Source organism: Passer montanus, unplaced genomic scaffold, assembly GCF_014805655.1.
Source record: "Passer montanus isolate IOZ18808 unplaced genomic scaffold, ASM1480565v1 scaffold40, whole genome shotgun sequence".
Taxonomy (NCBI): Eukaryota; Metazoa; Chordata; class Aves; order Passeriformes; family Passeridae; genus Passer; species Passer montanus.
The window spans coordinates 937196-953418 of record NW_024368819.1 but is presented as its reverse complement, the minus strand read 5'-3'; the positions used below and the strand labels follow the sequence as shown (position 1 = coordinate 953418).

The 16223-nt window shown below is 47.0% G+C and overlaps 1 protein-coding gene across 5 annotated transcripts in view; it reads right to left on the bottom strand.

Annotated features, from left to right (window-relative positions):
• Positions 1 to 16223, bottom strand: part of LOC120506837 — a 30463-nt gene that overhangs the window by 12214 nt on the left and 2026 nt on the right. The window contains exons 2-5 of one of the 5 annotated variants that reach the window (XM_039718866.1): positions 15297 to 15487; positions 11807 to 15200; positions 11263 to 11424; positions 10598 to 10770 (exon numbers count right to left, since the gene is read on the bottom strand). The exons of 1 other annotated variant lie outside the window; for it this stretch is intronic. Coding sequence is in view for 2 of the 4 variants with exons in the window: in XM_039718863.1 (XP_039574797.1) it covers positions 15015 to 15027 (13 nt within the window). In the remaining 2 variants the exon portion in view is untranslated. Of the gene's footprint in view, positions 1 to 10597; positions 11425 to 11806; positions 15201 to 15296; positions 15488 to 16223 lie in introns of all 5 variants that reach the window. 3 more of the 5 variants (XM_039718865.1, XM_039718863.1, XM_039718864.1) reach the window with 3 other exon arrangements.

Here is a 16223-nt window from a genome sequence, read left to right as displayed (position 1 = left end):
ATGATGATTTCATGGTACAGGTACTGAGAGAACCAACTAAGATGCCCTCCTTGATTTGCTGCTTGCTCACAGAGAGGGTCTCATGAGTGAAAGGGGTTTTGTGATCACTTGGCCACAGTGATCACAAAACCATCGAGTTTTAAAATCTCAGTTGACAAGGAGGAAAAGTGCCAGCAAAACTCCAACCCTGGACATGACTTCAGGCTGCTCAGGGAAGTAGAGGGTAAGGTTCTCTGGGAAAGTGTTTTTACAGGTGCTGGTGTCCATCAGTGCTGGTCACTTTTTAAGCATCATCTTCTAAGGTCACATGAACAATTCCCCAGATGTCAGAAGTCAAGCAGACAAGATAAAAAGCTGGCTTGGCTGAGCAGGGATCTTCTTCTGGAAATATGGCAAAAAAGGAAGCTGTATGCCCAGTGGAAGCAAGGTCAGGGGACATGGAGGGAATACAGAGTTGTTCAACATTTCAGGGAGAAAATTTGTGTGGTTTGTCCTGCTCTGCTCTGCACTGGGGCAGCCTCACCTCCAGTGCTGGGGGCAGCTGTGGGCTCCAGAAACTTTAAAGAGGTTAAAGATGTTGGGGAGTGTCCAAGAGAGGCCACAAGGAAGGTGAAAGGTCTGGAGGGGAAGCTGTGAGGAGTGGCTGAGATGACTTGGTCTGTTCAACCTGGAAGAGACTGAGGGGAGACCTTGCTGCAGTCACAGCTTTCTCAGAAGGGGCAGAGGAGGGGCAGGCACTGATCTCTGCTCTCTGGTGACCGTGACAGGACCGGAGGGAATGGCTCTGGAGCTGTGTCAGGGAGTTTTAGGTTGGATATCAGGAAAAGGCTCTTCACCCAGGGGGTGGTTGGGTGCTGGAACAGGCTCTCCAGGGTTGTGATCACAGCACTGAGCTGATAGCGCTCCATTGGTGTTTGGACAACACTGACAGGCACTTGGTGGAATTCTTGGGGCTGTTCTGTGCAGGGCCAGGAGATGGACTTTGATGATCCTTGTAAGTCCCTTCCAACTCAGGATATTCCATGGTGACTCCACCCCTCATTTGGGCTCGGCCATGCAGTTTTTTACCCAGCAAAGAGTACAGCAGTCCATACCAGGAGCAGCCAGTTCCTTCAAGGGAATGCTCTGGGAAATGGTATCAAAAGCTTTAATAAAATTTAAGTAGACAACACCCACAGGCCCACAGACTCATGTGTGTCCAAGTGGTGTAAATTCCATGTGGGTGAGGTTTGCCCTCCTCAGCACTGAACAGTGTTGTTCTACCAGGATGTAAACCCTGGAAGGGAACCCTGCTGCAAAGCAGGGAGGTCCCTAAGGTATCTTATGGTTCATGAAGAGAAGAGGAGCATTTGCTTGGTTTAAACTTAACAGGTGATAGAGATGGTGAAATAAATCTTAAGGGCAAGTTTATCTTTTATGTGCTGATATGTAAGTATTTGAGTGAGGAATCTTAATGTGGTTTGTTTGTTTGGTTGGTAGCAAGTCTTTATTTTCAGCCAGTCTCCATAAAAACATAAATTACTCATTAGGATGTTTGGCCCTTTTGACTAAATCTTCATGTTCAGCAGTTGCTGATTCTTACTTATTTTGGGGTCACCTGGCCCGAGAGCATCTCTTGGAGATCTCATGGGTGTGTCCACACTGGCCTGGGCCAAGCTGCACAAATTCTGCACCATGGGGCCAAAATCCCCAAATGGAATGTCACAGCCTTTCTACCAGCTCCTGCACCCCTGATTTCTCAGGAGGAGATGGAATCCCCTGAGGATGAGCTGAGGGACCCAGCATGACCTTCAGGAGCCAAGCAAGAGGACACATCTGCCTTGGGGACTGCCAGCGTGGACAGCCAACAAAATTAAGCTGATTTCAGCAAGTGCTCAAATCTCCCCCTCAGGCAGCATGCTATACCAGGAGCTGCTACTTACAACTGTTCTGCTGTCATTTATAAGGCACCACAGAGTGTCTGAGAGCTTAGGATAGATAAATTTACCATCTGCCTCCCTCTAGTGATTGCATTGCTGAATAAAGTGAAAATCACACTGAGCTGACATTCATAATTCTCTCATGCACCAAAAGCAAGTGGGAAGAGCTAAAGTAGGGTGAGAAATTAAGACTTTGCTTATCACCTCACTAAATAGAAATAACTAGGGTCCAAAACAAAGAGTGACAGCTAAAAGCTGTTTGCAAAACAAACTTTTTCTTTTTTTTTCTCAAGGACAAGACTATTTTTTAGGAAAAATGGTAACATCACTGGCAGATTTTGTTTAATAGGTTTCAAAAGCTCTGTTATTATTTAGAGCTTAGCAATGTGCCCAGTGAAATTCCAGGGATAGATGCAGGGTGCTCATCTCAACAGCTCCATCCCTCTGAGTGAGCTGGGAGGGCTCTGCTTGCAGGGGCTGCTCTATTATTTATATGTACATTATGTAGAACGAGATCCCTGTATTCAGTGACCAGAGATAAGCATCAGTTTCAGTCCCATTTCTTTGTGTCACTCATTAAAGTCCCCTTTGGTTGTGTCACTCCTCAGCCAGATTGATTTTAGGTCTGTTGGGACTGAAGGTGCAATTACACTCTCAGATACAATTAAAGGTGAGGGATTTCTCAGGAGCTGATGTTTTCCTTAAATAGGGAGCTGGCTTTCCTTGACCACCAGTTGCTCTTCCTTGGTTCAGCTGCTATTCCTCTGGTCTATGCTCAGGGATGTTTTACATGAGTGATGCCATCACATTCCACTTTATCATGGTGAGTGTTTCACCTGTGTTGATGGTGGACTGTAGTACCATTAATATAACTGATATATAGCTTAAACTCTGCATTTTGTGGGATTTTTATAGACTAATAGCACAGATTGTACACCTGAAAAATTTATAAAAATTCTTCCTTCACCTATTTCTTCTTTATTCCAAGCCAGGCATCCTCAGGCACTATATTTTAGCCTCAGTGAGAGAAGTTAGACTCACTGGTACAACCACAAACAAGAGCTGCTGGTCCTGACTTCCCACCTCACCTTGAAGGATGCTCCTGCTCCTCAGGGAAGCAAAACTGATTGCAGCAACACCCACAGTCAGCTCCTACCTCAGCTGGAAGAAATCTAGCTGAAAACCAGTACTGCTCAAACAAAATAAAATAAAAACCACCAAGAAGTCCAAGTTCAACACCCAAGCTGTAATATCTTGTTTAGGCCACAAGGGCATCCTCAGATATCGACAGGAATTCTTTTCCCAATGGGATTGTCCCACAGAGCAGAGGGAAGTTCATCAAGTGCATCCTGCTGCCAGAGAAAGCATCTCCCTGACAACTTCCTATGCCTCTTTGGCTGAATAGCAAGGCAGGAAAAACATCCCCTTCTTTTCCTTTTTTTCCTTGCAGGGTGATTTTTATTGGTCCTTCAACATAAGGACTCAGAGCAGCCACTCCTGCCACCAATAAAAGCTGCTTGCACCCAAAAAAGAAGATGAAACTCACTGAGACGGGTTTGGTGAAGTGGCTCATGATGAGAGGGACAGAGCAGCCATCACCCCAGGCAGGGATTTCAGCCCTCTGCTCTGTCCTGGCATGGCCCTTCTGCCCCAGACCAGAGGGACAGTGGCAGGCAGGAGGGCTGATGGCCATCTCTCCAACACCAGGGGATTCCATGGCCAGGGCTGGCGTGGGAGGACCACGCCAGAGGGTATGGGAGGGCTGGCATTCACTCGGGCACGGACAGGCTCATCCCATTCCTGGAGCAGCTGCCGCCTTCTGCAGCAGGAGGGAAATCCAGAGCACAAACCCTGCAGCAGGGATGCCCCAGCCACTGGCCTGCACACCCAGCCAGGCCACTGCTGCTGGTGGGAGGAGAGCCAGGCTGCAGGCAGCTTTGTGTCCTGCAAAGCACTGCAAAACTGATTTATATTAAAAATAAAGAGCACACAATACCGAAGTGCTTGGGGCTTGTCTATTAATCTCTCAACAGTCAGCTGCAAAACTAACAAATCCTCTGAAATAGCAGCGGGGAGCTGCGTCCCAGCTCATTCCTCCCTGCCCCCTTTTACAACTAAAAATAATCAATAATGGCTGTCCGAAAGAGGGAGACCAAAGCGATCTCTCAGGCTGAGATCACGACTCACATCTGCACTCACACTCCGGCTGGGCACAAAAACCCCACGGGGCTGATTCCCAGCAGCCGCGGTGGAAAATCGCCTCTGAACCAGCGGGCACCTGGATGGAGCTCCAGCATCCGTGACCCCGCAGCGCTGCTCTGCTGGTAAGGACTGAAAATGAGTGATGCAGCCGGGGTGAGAGCGGCATTATCCTCCTGCTTTACGCGAGCCAGGGCTAATTGAACCTCTGGGGAGCAGCGAGCCCCCGGGGAGGCAGCGGGGTTGTTATTCTGCTGCTAATTGCTGTTTTTCGGCTGCTGTCGGCAGCGCGGGGACTTGCTCAGGGTGGCCCGGGGGACTTGCTCAGGGTGGCCCGGGGTGGTGGTAATGGTGCCGAGGAGTTCTCCATCCCAATGCCCATCCGAAGGCGCCGCCCTCCTGCCCAGGCAGCTCTCCCTGCTCGGGTGGGTCCGTGCACATCTGCACGCAGCTGCTTCCCCTCGAAAAGCAGCGGCACCGAGAGAGAAACAAAACCAAGCCAAAACCAAGAAGTCTAGCCCATTCTAGCAGTCCGACCATTTTCTCTGTGGCGAACAAATTTCAGGAACTGGAAGCCCAGCATTTCCCCCCTGGCTCGCTGCTACCCTGGCTCCCACCGCCCGGGGGGAGGGAGAGACACAACCTCGGGTTCTCTGTGCTGGCACCGCCTGGGAAAAGCCCCGGAGTGCTTTAGGGACTTTCCCAGCCTGACAGAAAAAAATCGTCCTATTGCACCCTTCTGCCCCAAAGCAGCCTGTCCTGCCATGATGCACAGGAAGGTGACGTGCCATCACACTCTCAGGATGACGGCGAGAGCTGGAGGAACGCGGTTTGTCACCCGGCCACCCCCGCCCCGCCACCGCCGCCCTCCTGTGGCAGCGCCCGCGCGTGGGAGGCGGCCGCGACACTTCAGTGTCGCACGGCTGGGGGAGAGGGAGCGGGATCCTATTTAAAAATAAACATATTTTTAAAAGACCTGGGGGGAAAAAAAAAGGCCAAAAAATTGATAAAATAGATGCCACAAAGCTGTGGCCACATTGATGGGATTTACTGCCTGCCTGCTCAGGAATGGGGTGCCAAGGGGTGGCACGGATCCTGTCCTGATGCTGCCTCAGCTCCAGTGCAAGCTGCTCTTTGCCTCGGGTTGTCCCTGTTCCAGGCCAGCGTGGCTGGGTCTGCGAAGGGACTGACCCAGCACAGCTCTAGTGGGGCCGGGAGCCCGCCTGGTGTCATGGCAAACGTGCCGAGAGTCCCTAGAGGAGGGATTTTCCCGAAGGCCCTGGGTCGATCTGCACAGCCCTGGTCAGACAAGCCCCCTGGGGTAACACTCCCCACCATCCCCTCACCAAGGGCTGTCACACACACTCTGGGGAGGTGGGTGTGGGATCCCACTGCTTGGATTTGTTTGGGAACCCAAACCTTGGCCAGGTGTGTGCCCCAAGCTGGAGGCTGTGACTGGCAGCTGCTGGTGGTGAGTTCTGCCTGGGATGTTCACGGCTCCACACGCAGGCAGGCAGTCACTGAGCCAGACCAGGGCCACTCAAACTGGCCTTACCTGGGCTGATAAATCCCTCCTCCCACCCTTTGGCCTCCCACAGTGAGGAAGCTCACCACAGGAGCTTTGCAACTCTCTGCCTGGGAAAAGGTTCCAATTCCAGCGTGCTGCTGCTGCCTTCACTGGGCACCCACCAAACTGGAAGGTGCTGGATGAGGGCAGCAGGGATTGCTGGGGGGTGGAAAGGAAAAAAAAATAAATAAACTGGTGCTTTCAGGATGATAGTGCAGTCAGGAAGTGGTTTAAGAAAGAGCGTTGAAGTTCAAGGTGAGAACATGGCACCAGATTTCCTCCAGTGCTGTTAATTACACTGGTTCTGGAGCATGACGATGTATTCCTGGTACAGAGCTACCACTTCCTGCTCCTGCTAAAGACTCTCACACAGAGCAGAAGGGAAGGCAAATGTTAAAAATCCAACAAACAAATCATGAAAATGAGAACAAATCCCAGCTCTGAAAGGCTTCAGGAAGTGCTGTTCTGTAAGCAACACCACGAAGCCACTGGGGGACTACAGCAGCAAAGGCAATAAAAGAGATGGATTCCTCTTCCTGCTCTGTGCAGGGAGCCAATGGCTCCCAAATATTGTGCCTGGAAGCACAGCCTTTGGAAGCATCCAGACATGAGCTGTGGTGCCTCCAGCTTCAGACAAAATTCCAGTATTTTGACGGAAACCCCCTGGGGAATGGGTGCTCAGCAACATTCTGTTGTACTGGGGCTGTACAACAAAGCCAGTGGCAAAGCCCTGCCTGATTTCAAGGCACACATGAGCTCAGCCTGAAAGGTCTAAATCCCAGCTGCTCTGTGAGTGCCTGCAGGGAGGATGACTGGGCCCGTGCTGGCAGCTGCCATCACCCTCAGCATCAGCTCTTGAAGAGACAATCAGAAGCACACCCAGTTCCTCCAGCAGGGCGTTGCAATGACTGTGCCGCAGACGTGAACATCCCCAAACCACAGACTGAATGAGCTGTCGAAGGGGAATTTCCTCCCCCTTCAGCCTGAACTCTCTTTTACTTCTGTTAATGGTTCCACACGAAGGAATCCAGATGTTAAAAACAGCAGTCAGGCCAAAAAGCTGGCCCGTGTGACACTTCCCCTCTGTCCTGGCTGGCTGGGCTGGGAAGGAGCAAGGACCCAGCTGAGCAACAGATTGCATTGGCTGAACAACTGCCAGCAGCCACAGCAACTCAGCAGCCAGAAAGAAAAATCCCACCTGGAGCAAGCCAGAATAATTGTTGGTTAAGAAAAAAATAGACTGAGCAAACATTGCAGCCCTTCGTGGCTCTGAAAATCAACATCAAATTTTTTAAAAGGTAGTAAAAGGTGTGCTGGGAAAGGGGATTTGTAAAATGGTACCTTGGTCACCACAGGGGAGTGGCACCCACGCTGAGCCAGGGAGGATCTCATGCCATAGATGATTCTGCAGAGCCCAGTTTCATTTAGTAACACACAAATAGGTCAGCCTGCAGTGGAACAGGACCTGAATGTCCCCTGGTGAGGCTGGTTGGTGGCTCTTAGCCACCAGCCCCCACCAAAAGCCCTCCTGGTTGGGGCAGTTGTGCTCAGCTGGGCTGATTTGTACATGGCTTTGAGGTCTCCAGCCCTGATTTGGATGGAAATGGTTCACCTGCTGCCACCCCTGCCCTGGCAGCCTGCTGGCCATGGAGCAGAGGGCCTGAGACAGTCATTCTTTAAATGCAGAAGTAATTTGGCAGCTGGGCTTATGGCAAATGATCCTAATGAAAAGCAGCTGTCTCATGCCTGTAAATAGGATTGTCTATGCAGCATTTCGTTCTAATAGAGTAAAATCAGAAGATAGGAATTTTATATAGAAGAGTTGCAGTCTCTAAGCTCTACTGACAGGCCAACACCATGGCTTAGAGCAGGAGGGTTTAGGGACTGTCAAAAAAACCTCAGCACAGAGAAGTCAGGCTACCTCAAACAGCTTTTAATGCCCTCCTCTGCTTCCAGCCACTCTGTGAAACCCTCTAGCAAAAGACAGACTTTATATCACCCAAACCTCTCCAATCCCAACCTTCCCTTGATCTCCCAGGCTGGTTTCTCTGCCAGGCCCTCGTTGGCCTCCCCAGGCTCCTGCTGGTGGCTCATCCCCAGCTGGGTTTGTGCTGAATGACCACAGAGAAAGCCAGCTTGACCTTCCTCGCTGAGCAGGCACTGATCCAGATGACAGCCTGTCTGTGACAACAAGTGACTGGAAGCTGGGGGTGTCTGCTGGACTCTGCTGGAGGACACCAGGAGGGTGAAGGGTCTGGAGGAGAAGCCATGTGAGGAGCAGCTCTGAGGCCACTTGGTCTGATCAGGCTGGACAAGAGGAGACTGAGGGGAAACCTCAGTGGGGTCTTCAGCATCCTCTCTGGGGGCAGCACTCTCAAGCCAGTGACAGTGATCCTGAAATCCACCAAAAAATAAAATTTCCAACACAATTGGAAGCATTAGAAAGCTGGCATCCTTTACCAGCACAGGACACACAGGAGGATGTCTCCTTCAATCTGAGGGGTGTGGTGAGACTTTGCAACAGGGTTTTTATTCCATCATAATCATACATATTCATTACAATGTGCCTCCTAGCTTATACATAAACATCACTTTTCCTAGAACTAATTTGCATGCATCAGTCGCCTGCTGGAAGGCCTTTTATGGTCCTGGAGGGTCATCTAAAGGGGTCTCTGGTGGTTGTACTCACTGAATCCTTCAATATTACAGTTGGCCTTTTGTTCAACTTTTTTTTTTTGGGCATGCAATGTTGCTTCTTGTTACATAACTTGCCAAAAACCCACTACAGACTGATTTTCTGTTTCTCCACACATAAATTTCCAGCTACATTTATCATCCTGAGTGCATGCCTTTACATTCTTTCATCTGTTCTGCTAGTTAGTCTTTTGGCTCTGCCCAGCAACTTCGGGGGAGCTGAAACTTTCTATTCGCTGTTATTTATCAACAGGACTCGAGGAAATGGTCTGAAGCTGAGCCAGGGGAGGTTTCGTTTGGTATCAGGAAAATCCAGTGCCTGCTGTATGCAAAAAAGCCCATAAGTTTTTCCTGTGCTTCTGGCTCACTCCTGTTGAAAACCCTCATTTGCTTTTCCAGGCTGCTCTTGATTCTATAGCTCTCTCTCAGGCCTTTCCTCAGTCATTCCTTCCCAAATCCAGGGCTCACACCTCACACAGACTGAAGCTGCCACGTGTGGCTCCCTGGGGTCTCCTTCTGCACCTTTTGCAGTTCACCTCTGTCCTTTTGGGATGAGCAAACCCAAACTGTGTGCATATTGAAAATATGGATGGGCTGTGGATTTACTCAATGTCAGCCCAGTAAGATATGACACAGCTGCTAGGAGCACTTGGAGCTCTTCTAACTCTTTATCCTTCTTCTTGAATACCAAACTGTTTTCCTCCAAGTGTATGTTTATAAAGATTTTCAGATCTTAACATGAACAAAAATTCCCTGGAGCTGAGGCTGCTGAGTATATATCATTGTAAAAGGCAAATTCCAGACCTTGGGATATTCAGAACAGACCAAAATAAAAGGAAAAGAAACTCGAGAGGAATTTAAAAAGAAGTAGGTGGGAGGGTTGTTTAATGTAATGTTAAAGCAGCACCAGTTTATTCAAGCAGATGCCAGGTGACTAAATGAAAGGCTGGTTGTTTTCTTCTGCAATTTGTGCCCTTTCCTTTCACAGATCTCCCTTCTGGGGATAGAAACAATAACATCAGCTCTGGAGCACCATGTTTATCTGCTCACTCTCACAGAACAACACCCACACGGGTGATCTGGAGTCTGTTTAGGCCCCCAGAGATATGCAAGGTGTAAATATGCATCTGGAAATAAACTATCCACTGGTTTTTCAAAACCACTCTGCCTCACTTGAAATCACGGGCAAGATACAGACAGAAGGGGGAAAAAAACTCTCTAAAATATATCTGTGCACTAGATACAGGCAAGTGAAGGGCATCATTTACCACTTCAGCTGCTCCACACGAGGCTGGGCTTGGCACCATTCCTGCCCAGACCATTCCTGCTGGGCTGGATTGCTGGGGAAGGGCACAGCTGCTGGATCTGGACTCATGCTGCCCTCGAACACCTTCTCCCAGGCTGGTGAAACTGGGAGAGGTGGTGACTTTATCACCTGGGCTTCTCCTGTTTGCTGCAGTGCTCTGGGACACTGCCCTGCACATTCACCAGTTAGGAAGGTGTGGAGTGACTCTCCTGGATTGTGCAGGAGCCTCCTCTCCAGACAGACATCATCCACAGGATGCAATACAAAGATGGATCTGCTCTAGCAGGCTTCCCACTCAGCAAATGTGGCTAAAGGGTTTCCTGAGCAGAGCTGTGCTGAGAGTCTCCCTATCCTCATCTGACCTTGGCAATCTCCTACAGAGATCAGTTCATCCACATCCTGTTTGGATGAGGGACAACAGAGTGTCACTGGATTCAACCACAGCCTTCTCCAGGGAGAGGTTAAACTGCAGCAACTCCCCTTGCTTCTCCAGGCAGGAGGCACAGAGAGTTACACAACACAAAATAAAGAGGGAAATAATCCCACCCAATGCCCTTGTTCTTTGAAGTCACATGAGGCAAAGGACTGAATCATAGACACAGGGAATGAAGGACTCTTATAATTATTAAGTGCCATTAAAAATTCCAGTGCAAAACTCATCTGTGCAATTAGGTCAGTATCAATTACCCCGATAGAATGATTCAGGTCTCTCCCGCATTAAACACCAGCTACATACAACAAACATCCTCAAGGAGGGAAAATCCAGAACGGACCAGCTGGGAACAAGCAAAAATCAATCTGGGAAAGGATGTCACACTCTTAACCACCCACACAGAGCAGGAGGTCCACATCCTCTCCTAAAACACACTCAGAGTATGGAAAAAGCACAGACAAGCAAGAAAGGACCCTCACATGTGCTGGAAGTGCCTGGGAAGTGGAATAAGGGACCAGGCCTCATCTGAGATTCAGTGCATTGGGTCTGTGCCAGTTCCTCCTCCCAAGACACAGGCACATATCTCACTTCACTTTCCAGCAGACAGCTGCAACTCCATCACACAGGACGGCTCAGGCAACACAGAGGAGAGCTGAGAAATATAACAAATTATGGCATAAGCAAATGCTATTTCAGTGTAGCAAATTGAAGGATGTTGGTTCCAAACTCAGATCAAACATGAATATTCTTGAAAAGCTTTGAGATTCTTCAATTAGAGGTCCAAACACAACCCCTCCATAATGCCCCGACTGTGGCATTCACTTTCTGGCAGATCTGAACCCAATTTTTTCACATTTAATATTATTCCACTTATAACTAAAATGGTTCATCTTGCTTTCCTGTGAGGAAGAAAGCACAGGAATTAGAAATTAGAAAGCTGGAGAAGAATAAATGGATTATCAGCATTGAATAAGAACTGCTGACATGTATCACATGAAGATACACTTCATGGAGGGAAAAAAAAGCCCAGTTCAATGCATATATAACCACTGACTACCTATAAACCTTCAATTTTTCCTGTCATACTTTGTTACTAAAAGATCACCAGGGCATCAGGTTTAAGTTGTATCACTGATGGCTGTACCAGCAACACCCTCTGGGGATGGTCCAGTCCAAAAAGGTACTGATGATATTCCCAGTGTTCACTCAAATTGTATCCAGGGAGGAGGCAGCTGACTGACAATCTTCTTATTCTTGGAGCACTGGATGCTGGATGTTCATACAGCACAGGATTTGTTGTACAGCTCTTTGCCACGGAAGGAAAAACAAACAAAACGAAACAAAACAAAACAAAAAAAAAAAAAGAAAAAAAACCACACACACACACAAAAAAAAAAGACACACAAATTCCTGTCAGATAATTTTGCTGCTTGTCACCAACCCCTGTGGCCTAGAAGCATCTTCTAATGATTAAAGGCTCTCATGAGCTACCAGAAGTGTTTTGTTCTTCCTCTGAGGGGCTGGAGGGCCGATGGAGCCCTGGGTAGGTCCAGCTCTTCCTCGAGCACACATTAGAACAATCCAGGTTGTATTTTTATGGAGAGGAGATGACAGCTCTAAGAACAAATTCCCAGACCAGCTCTAAGAAGGAACCTCTCTGCAAACTGAAGGGCACAAACAAAGCTCACCTCTCTTGAAAGTCATCCAGTTTCCAGGTATCACAGAGCATGGCTTATGTTTCAGCTTTCCTGACAGGGATACTCTCCATTATCTTCTGCTAAGCATCATTACTGCTGGCACTGTATCAAAGTCATGTAGGACAGGCCTAAGAAAAACAATTCACTTGGCCTCTCTGGCATTTACGTTCTCATAAACAAAGTGGTCAACAAGTAACAAGATGATGAAACTTTTAGGTCTCTTGGGCAGCAGCCAAACCTACAGCTGAAGCAGAAGTCTGTTTCCCAACACATTAGAAAGATTGAAAGGAAAGGAAAATGAGACAATTTCATTTGGGTTTTTGTCTTAAAGTTTCTCCTACTTCCCACTGTGACTAAATAAGATATCCACCAAAGTGAAAGTTCATTTTTTTAGTTCATCTCAGCCTAGTATTTCCTACCCTGGCAAGATTTGGTAACATCTGTAGTGGGGATTTCTTCCCACCCACTGCTCTCCCCATCTCATTTGTTTCTCTAAAAGAATTTGTATATGTTTGAATATGGGACGATAAGAAATGCAAACTATTATGCAAATTTTGGAAAAGAAGAAAAGCACAAGGGGTCTCTAGGGACATAAACACGCTTCTGTTTTCTTCAATATTGCTGAAGAATAATTCAAATCTCAGTAAAATTTTGCTCTATAGCAGGCTCACAGCTGAGCTTTCAGGTCTGATCTGCTAAAGACAGGTGAGAGCTTCCTCACTTGGCCAAGCAGTTCTATGGACTGAGCATAAATCACACAACTATTTCCAACTCTACCACAACCTAATGCTACAGGATACCAGGAAGGCAAGACCACAAAATATTAAAAACCAGAATGATCCTACAGGTAAGAAGACAGTGAAGAAGTGGCTTGAAGGATGATGTTTTGATGTGGCTTGATGGCTGAAGTCACAACTCAAATGTATTGTACAAATGAAAGGTTTGTGTTCTTAAATCTTGTGACTTCCTTTCAGCAGGGCTTTCAAATACTCATCACACACAGGCAGTCTGGCTGATCTGTCAGCACAGTGTGGATGTAATGTCCCCAGAAAAAGGCAAAATTTGTGCTGTCACAAAACATTGACTTTTCTGGAAGAGGGGGAGTATCAGTGATAGGAGTAGTGGGGAAAAAACATGACACATTTAGGACAAATGAGGAAACACAAATGAATCATCTTTGCAGAATTCAGCCAAAATTTATCCAGAGGGATGGAGGAAGAGGGGAAAAGGACACAAAAATACAGCCACAGCAAATACTAAGCTGCAGCTCTGGTCTTAAAAATCTAACAGGGGATGTCTGGGGATTATTTCTAATCCCTGTAGAAACTCTCTCCAAATCTGTCCAGAGCAGTTTTGTTTAAAGAAATTACAATGGCAGTGGCAGTAGAAAAGCCAAGTCCAAAATCAGAAAGTTTACAGCTTGTTTAGCAGCCCAGCGTTGTTCCTCCATTTACTCCCCTGTTTGAAACAGTTTGAAATCAAGCTCTGATAGAGGTGACTTTGTAAATTTTTTTACAAAAAAAAATTTGGTAAAAATTTTTACTGGAGAGGCAAGCACAGTGTCCACCGAGAGATGAGAGAGATGAGGGGACAGAGGGAACAAAAACATATGACAAGGCAGGAAAGATGGATTCATTTAGATGGAGAGCTTAGCAGGAAAGACTGGAGATGACACGGGTTGAACACACAGAGGTAAATCAATGAGTCCAGAAGCTAGGAGAGTGATTGGAATTCTCTTCATCTAAAATTTGAAATTGTCATATTTGTCTCAATGCATTTCTGACAGGAAACTCACTGTGCATTCATCTAAAGCACATAACTCATGTCTGAAGTCTTTAGGCTTGAAGGCAGCTTGAAAAAATATATATATAACTGCAATAACATGAAATTACAGAAAATGGAGCAAAATTTGAGGTCACAGAGATTTGTTCCATACCTACACAGATGTTAACAGAGCCTGAAGTGATGACTGACACACCAAGACCAACTTAAGCCCAGCTCACCTGGTTCAGTCAGGTGTTATTAGGCAGGGTACAAATGTTTTCACTGACAAATGGAAATGGACTCTATCTTTTGAAAAGGCTGGCCTGCAAAGCCCACAAGGTGCTGCTCAGCCACCCCTCAGCAGAATCCAGCCAGAGCTGGATTTCTAAGTAGTGTTTAAACACTACTTAGAACAGGCCGGGCCAATACAAATATAAATTGTGATTAGCAATCAAATACCTGGTCTGAGCACAACAGAAAAACTGACCTGCTCAGTATTTCATCACTCCTGACATTTTGAAAATTTGCTTCCAGAACTGCAGTTTACTTTAATTCTCACTCCCACTCCTGTTCTCACCTTCATCCAGCAAGGAGGGGGACAACAGCTTTAAAAAGTTAGAGGAAGAGAAAGGAGAGAATTTGAAGTGTTTGTGCTCGGGCTGATTGACAGACATTGCTCCATTCAGAACCACCTCCATGATTTCTGCTGATGAAAGGGATCCATTAAGCAGCTCTCCCTGCCCTATTTGCTTGCTAAGTTGGTTTCATGACTATTCTGAGAAGGAAATAGTTCAGTGCAGACGTGAACTCATTTGGATTGGTGCCCTCAAGCAAACGCAACTCGAGTGGAAATCTTACACATATGAGGTGCAATAAGGCAGAAGGGAAAGGAGGCCAAATTTCAGGGGGTGAATGCTGACTGTGGGCTAGATGAGAACAGCAGCACCAGATAAGAGCTGGATTGCTCACTTTGCATGACAAAGCCCCAAATTCAGCATTACCTGCATGAGGATCCTTGCTGACTTGCATACCCAATGCAAACCTTCCAGTGAATTCTAATGGGCCTCTTTCTTGTACTTGCCAGCCAAAACCCTTTTTGAAGTTTGGCTTTCAGTGCTCCCAACATTGAAAAGCAGAAAAGGGCTGCCAGGAATTCTCTTATCACCAGCCCTCTCAAGTGCTACATTTCACTCAAGCCTACATAACAAAACTGGGTAGGGGAGGAAGAGAAGGGATCCAAGTGTAAAATGCAGTAGGGCCAAGGAACCAACTGGCAGAAAACAGGGACTCCATCCTCTGGAAGATAAACCTTATAATTTGTGCATTAATTACAGCTCATTTACCTTCCTTATCCTGTATTTTCTCCTCCCAGTTGGATTTTGAAGCAAAGGCCTGAGCCTTTATACAAACAAGCTAATGGATTCTAATGGCTCACCCTGATGCAGCATTTCTTAATCACAGCAGCACTTCATTTTCCCTGCTGTATTGGGGAAGAAAAAAGAACAAAGACTGCATCCACATTCAGCTGTCTCAACCAAACACATCTTCTTTCAGTTTCCTAATTCCATTCCTTCTATTGTAGTCAAACTTTCTCATGCCTTCATCTTAGTAGACTCCTTCCCTTTAATTTAAGAAAAAATACAACAGAAATTTAAGTATTTAACAGCATTTAAGAAAAATATAGTAGAATGCAGCAGTTACAGGTTGTTGCACATACTTTTTTAAGACTTTTCACCTTCTGGGTCCCAGCTGTCCCCAGATCTCATTCCCATCGTGCTTTCAGATGCATTCTGTTCTTCTATCTCTATTATTTATTTCCCTTACTCTTCACACACTCCCAATTACTTGCCAAGACAATTCTTTCTCCGTGGGAGTGGACCAGGCACAGCCACCAGTGCTCCTCCACACCTGGAGTAAACAGAAGTGGTCTGTCAGATTTCTCCCCCAGCACCTTTTGTATATTTGGCCCCCCAGAATCACCCCTCAGCCTTGTCCTGTGCCCTTTCTCCTGTCCCTTCAGAGGGTGGGGAAATGCTTTCTCACAGCATTTCTCCTCCCCAGGTGCCACTCAGCCTGTTTTTCCTTATTATCAGGTGTGTCCCACGCAAGAGACCTGGTTTTTACCTCATGGTTGCCAGGAAAGGTATAAATTAAATAATTAATGCTGGCACTCCACCAATCACACCCGTTTCACTTAACATCACATGTGCACTCCACCCTATCTTACTCACACGATTTAATTCTTGGGCTCTTTTCCTGTCCCTCTTTTTGCTGCAATCCTCCTGTTTGTGTTTGATCCTCCCATAGACCTCAGCAGTTTGTTCCGTGCTCACTTGTCTCTGCCTCTCTACTCTCCTTTTCATCTCAGCCTCACCTTTTCTCTCTCCCCGTTCTTCCTTCCCCCACACCAAGAGTCTCAACACTACATCTCTCCTTGCATCTCTCACCATCAGCATAACTTATTTTCTTTCACCTGGCCCATATCTTGAGGAAAATCCCATGAATATTTAAAGAAACAGGGTAGGAAGCAACCCATGTAAAACCTGCAGCTCTTTCAGAAAGGTGTCGCTTCCCATGAGGAATGACAAAGCACAAGGGTCAAACCTCACAGCACAACACCAGATGCTCAGCCTGTCTTTTATCC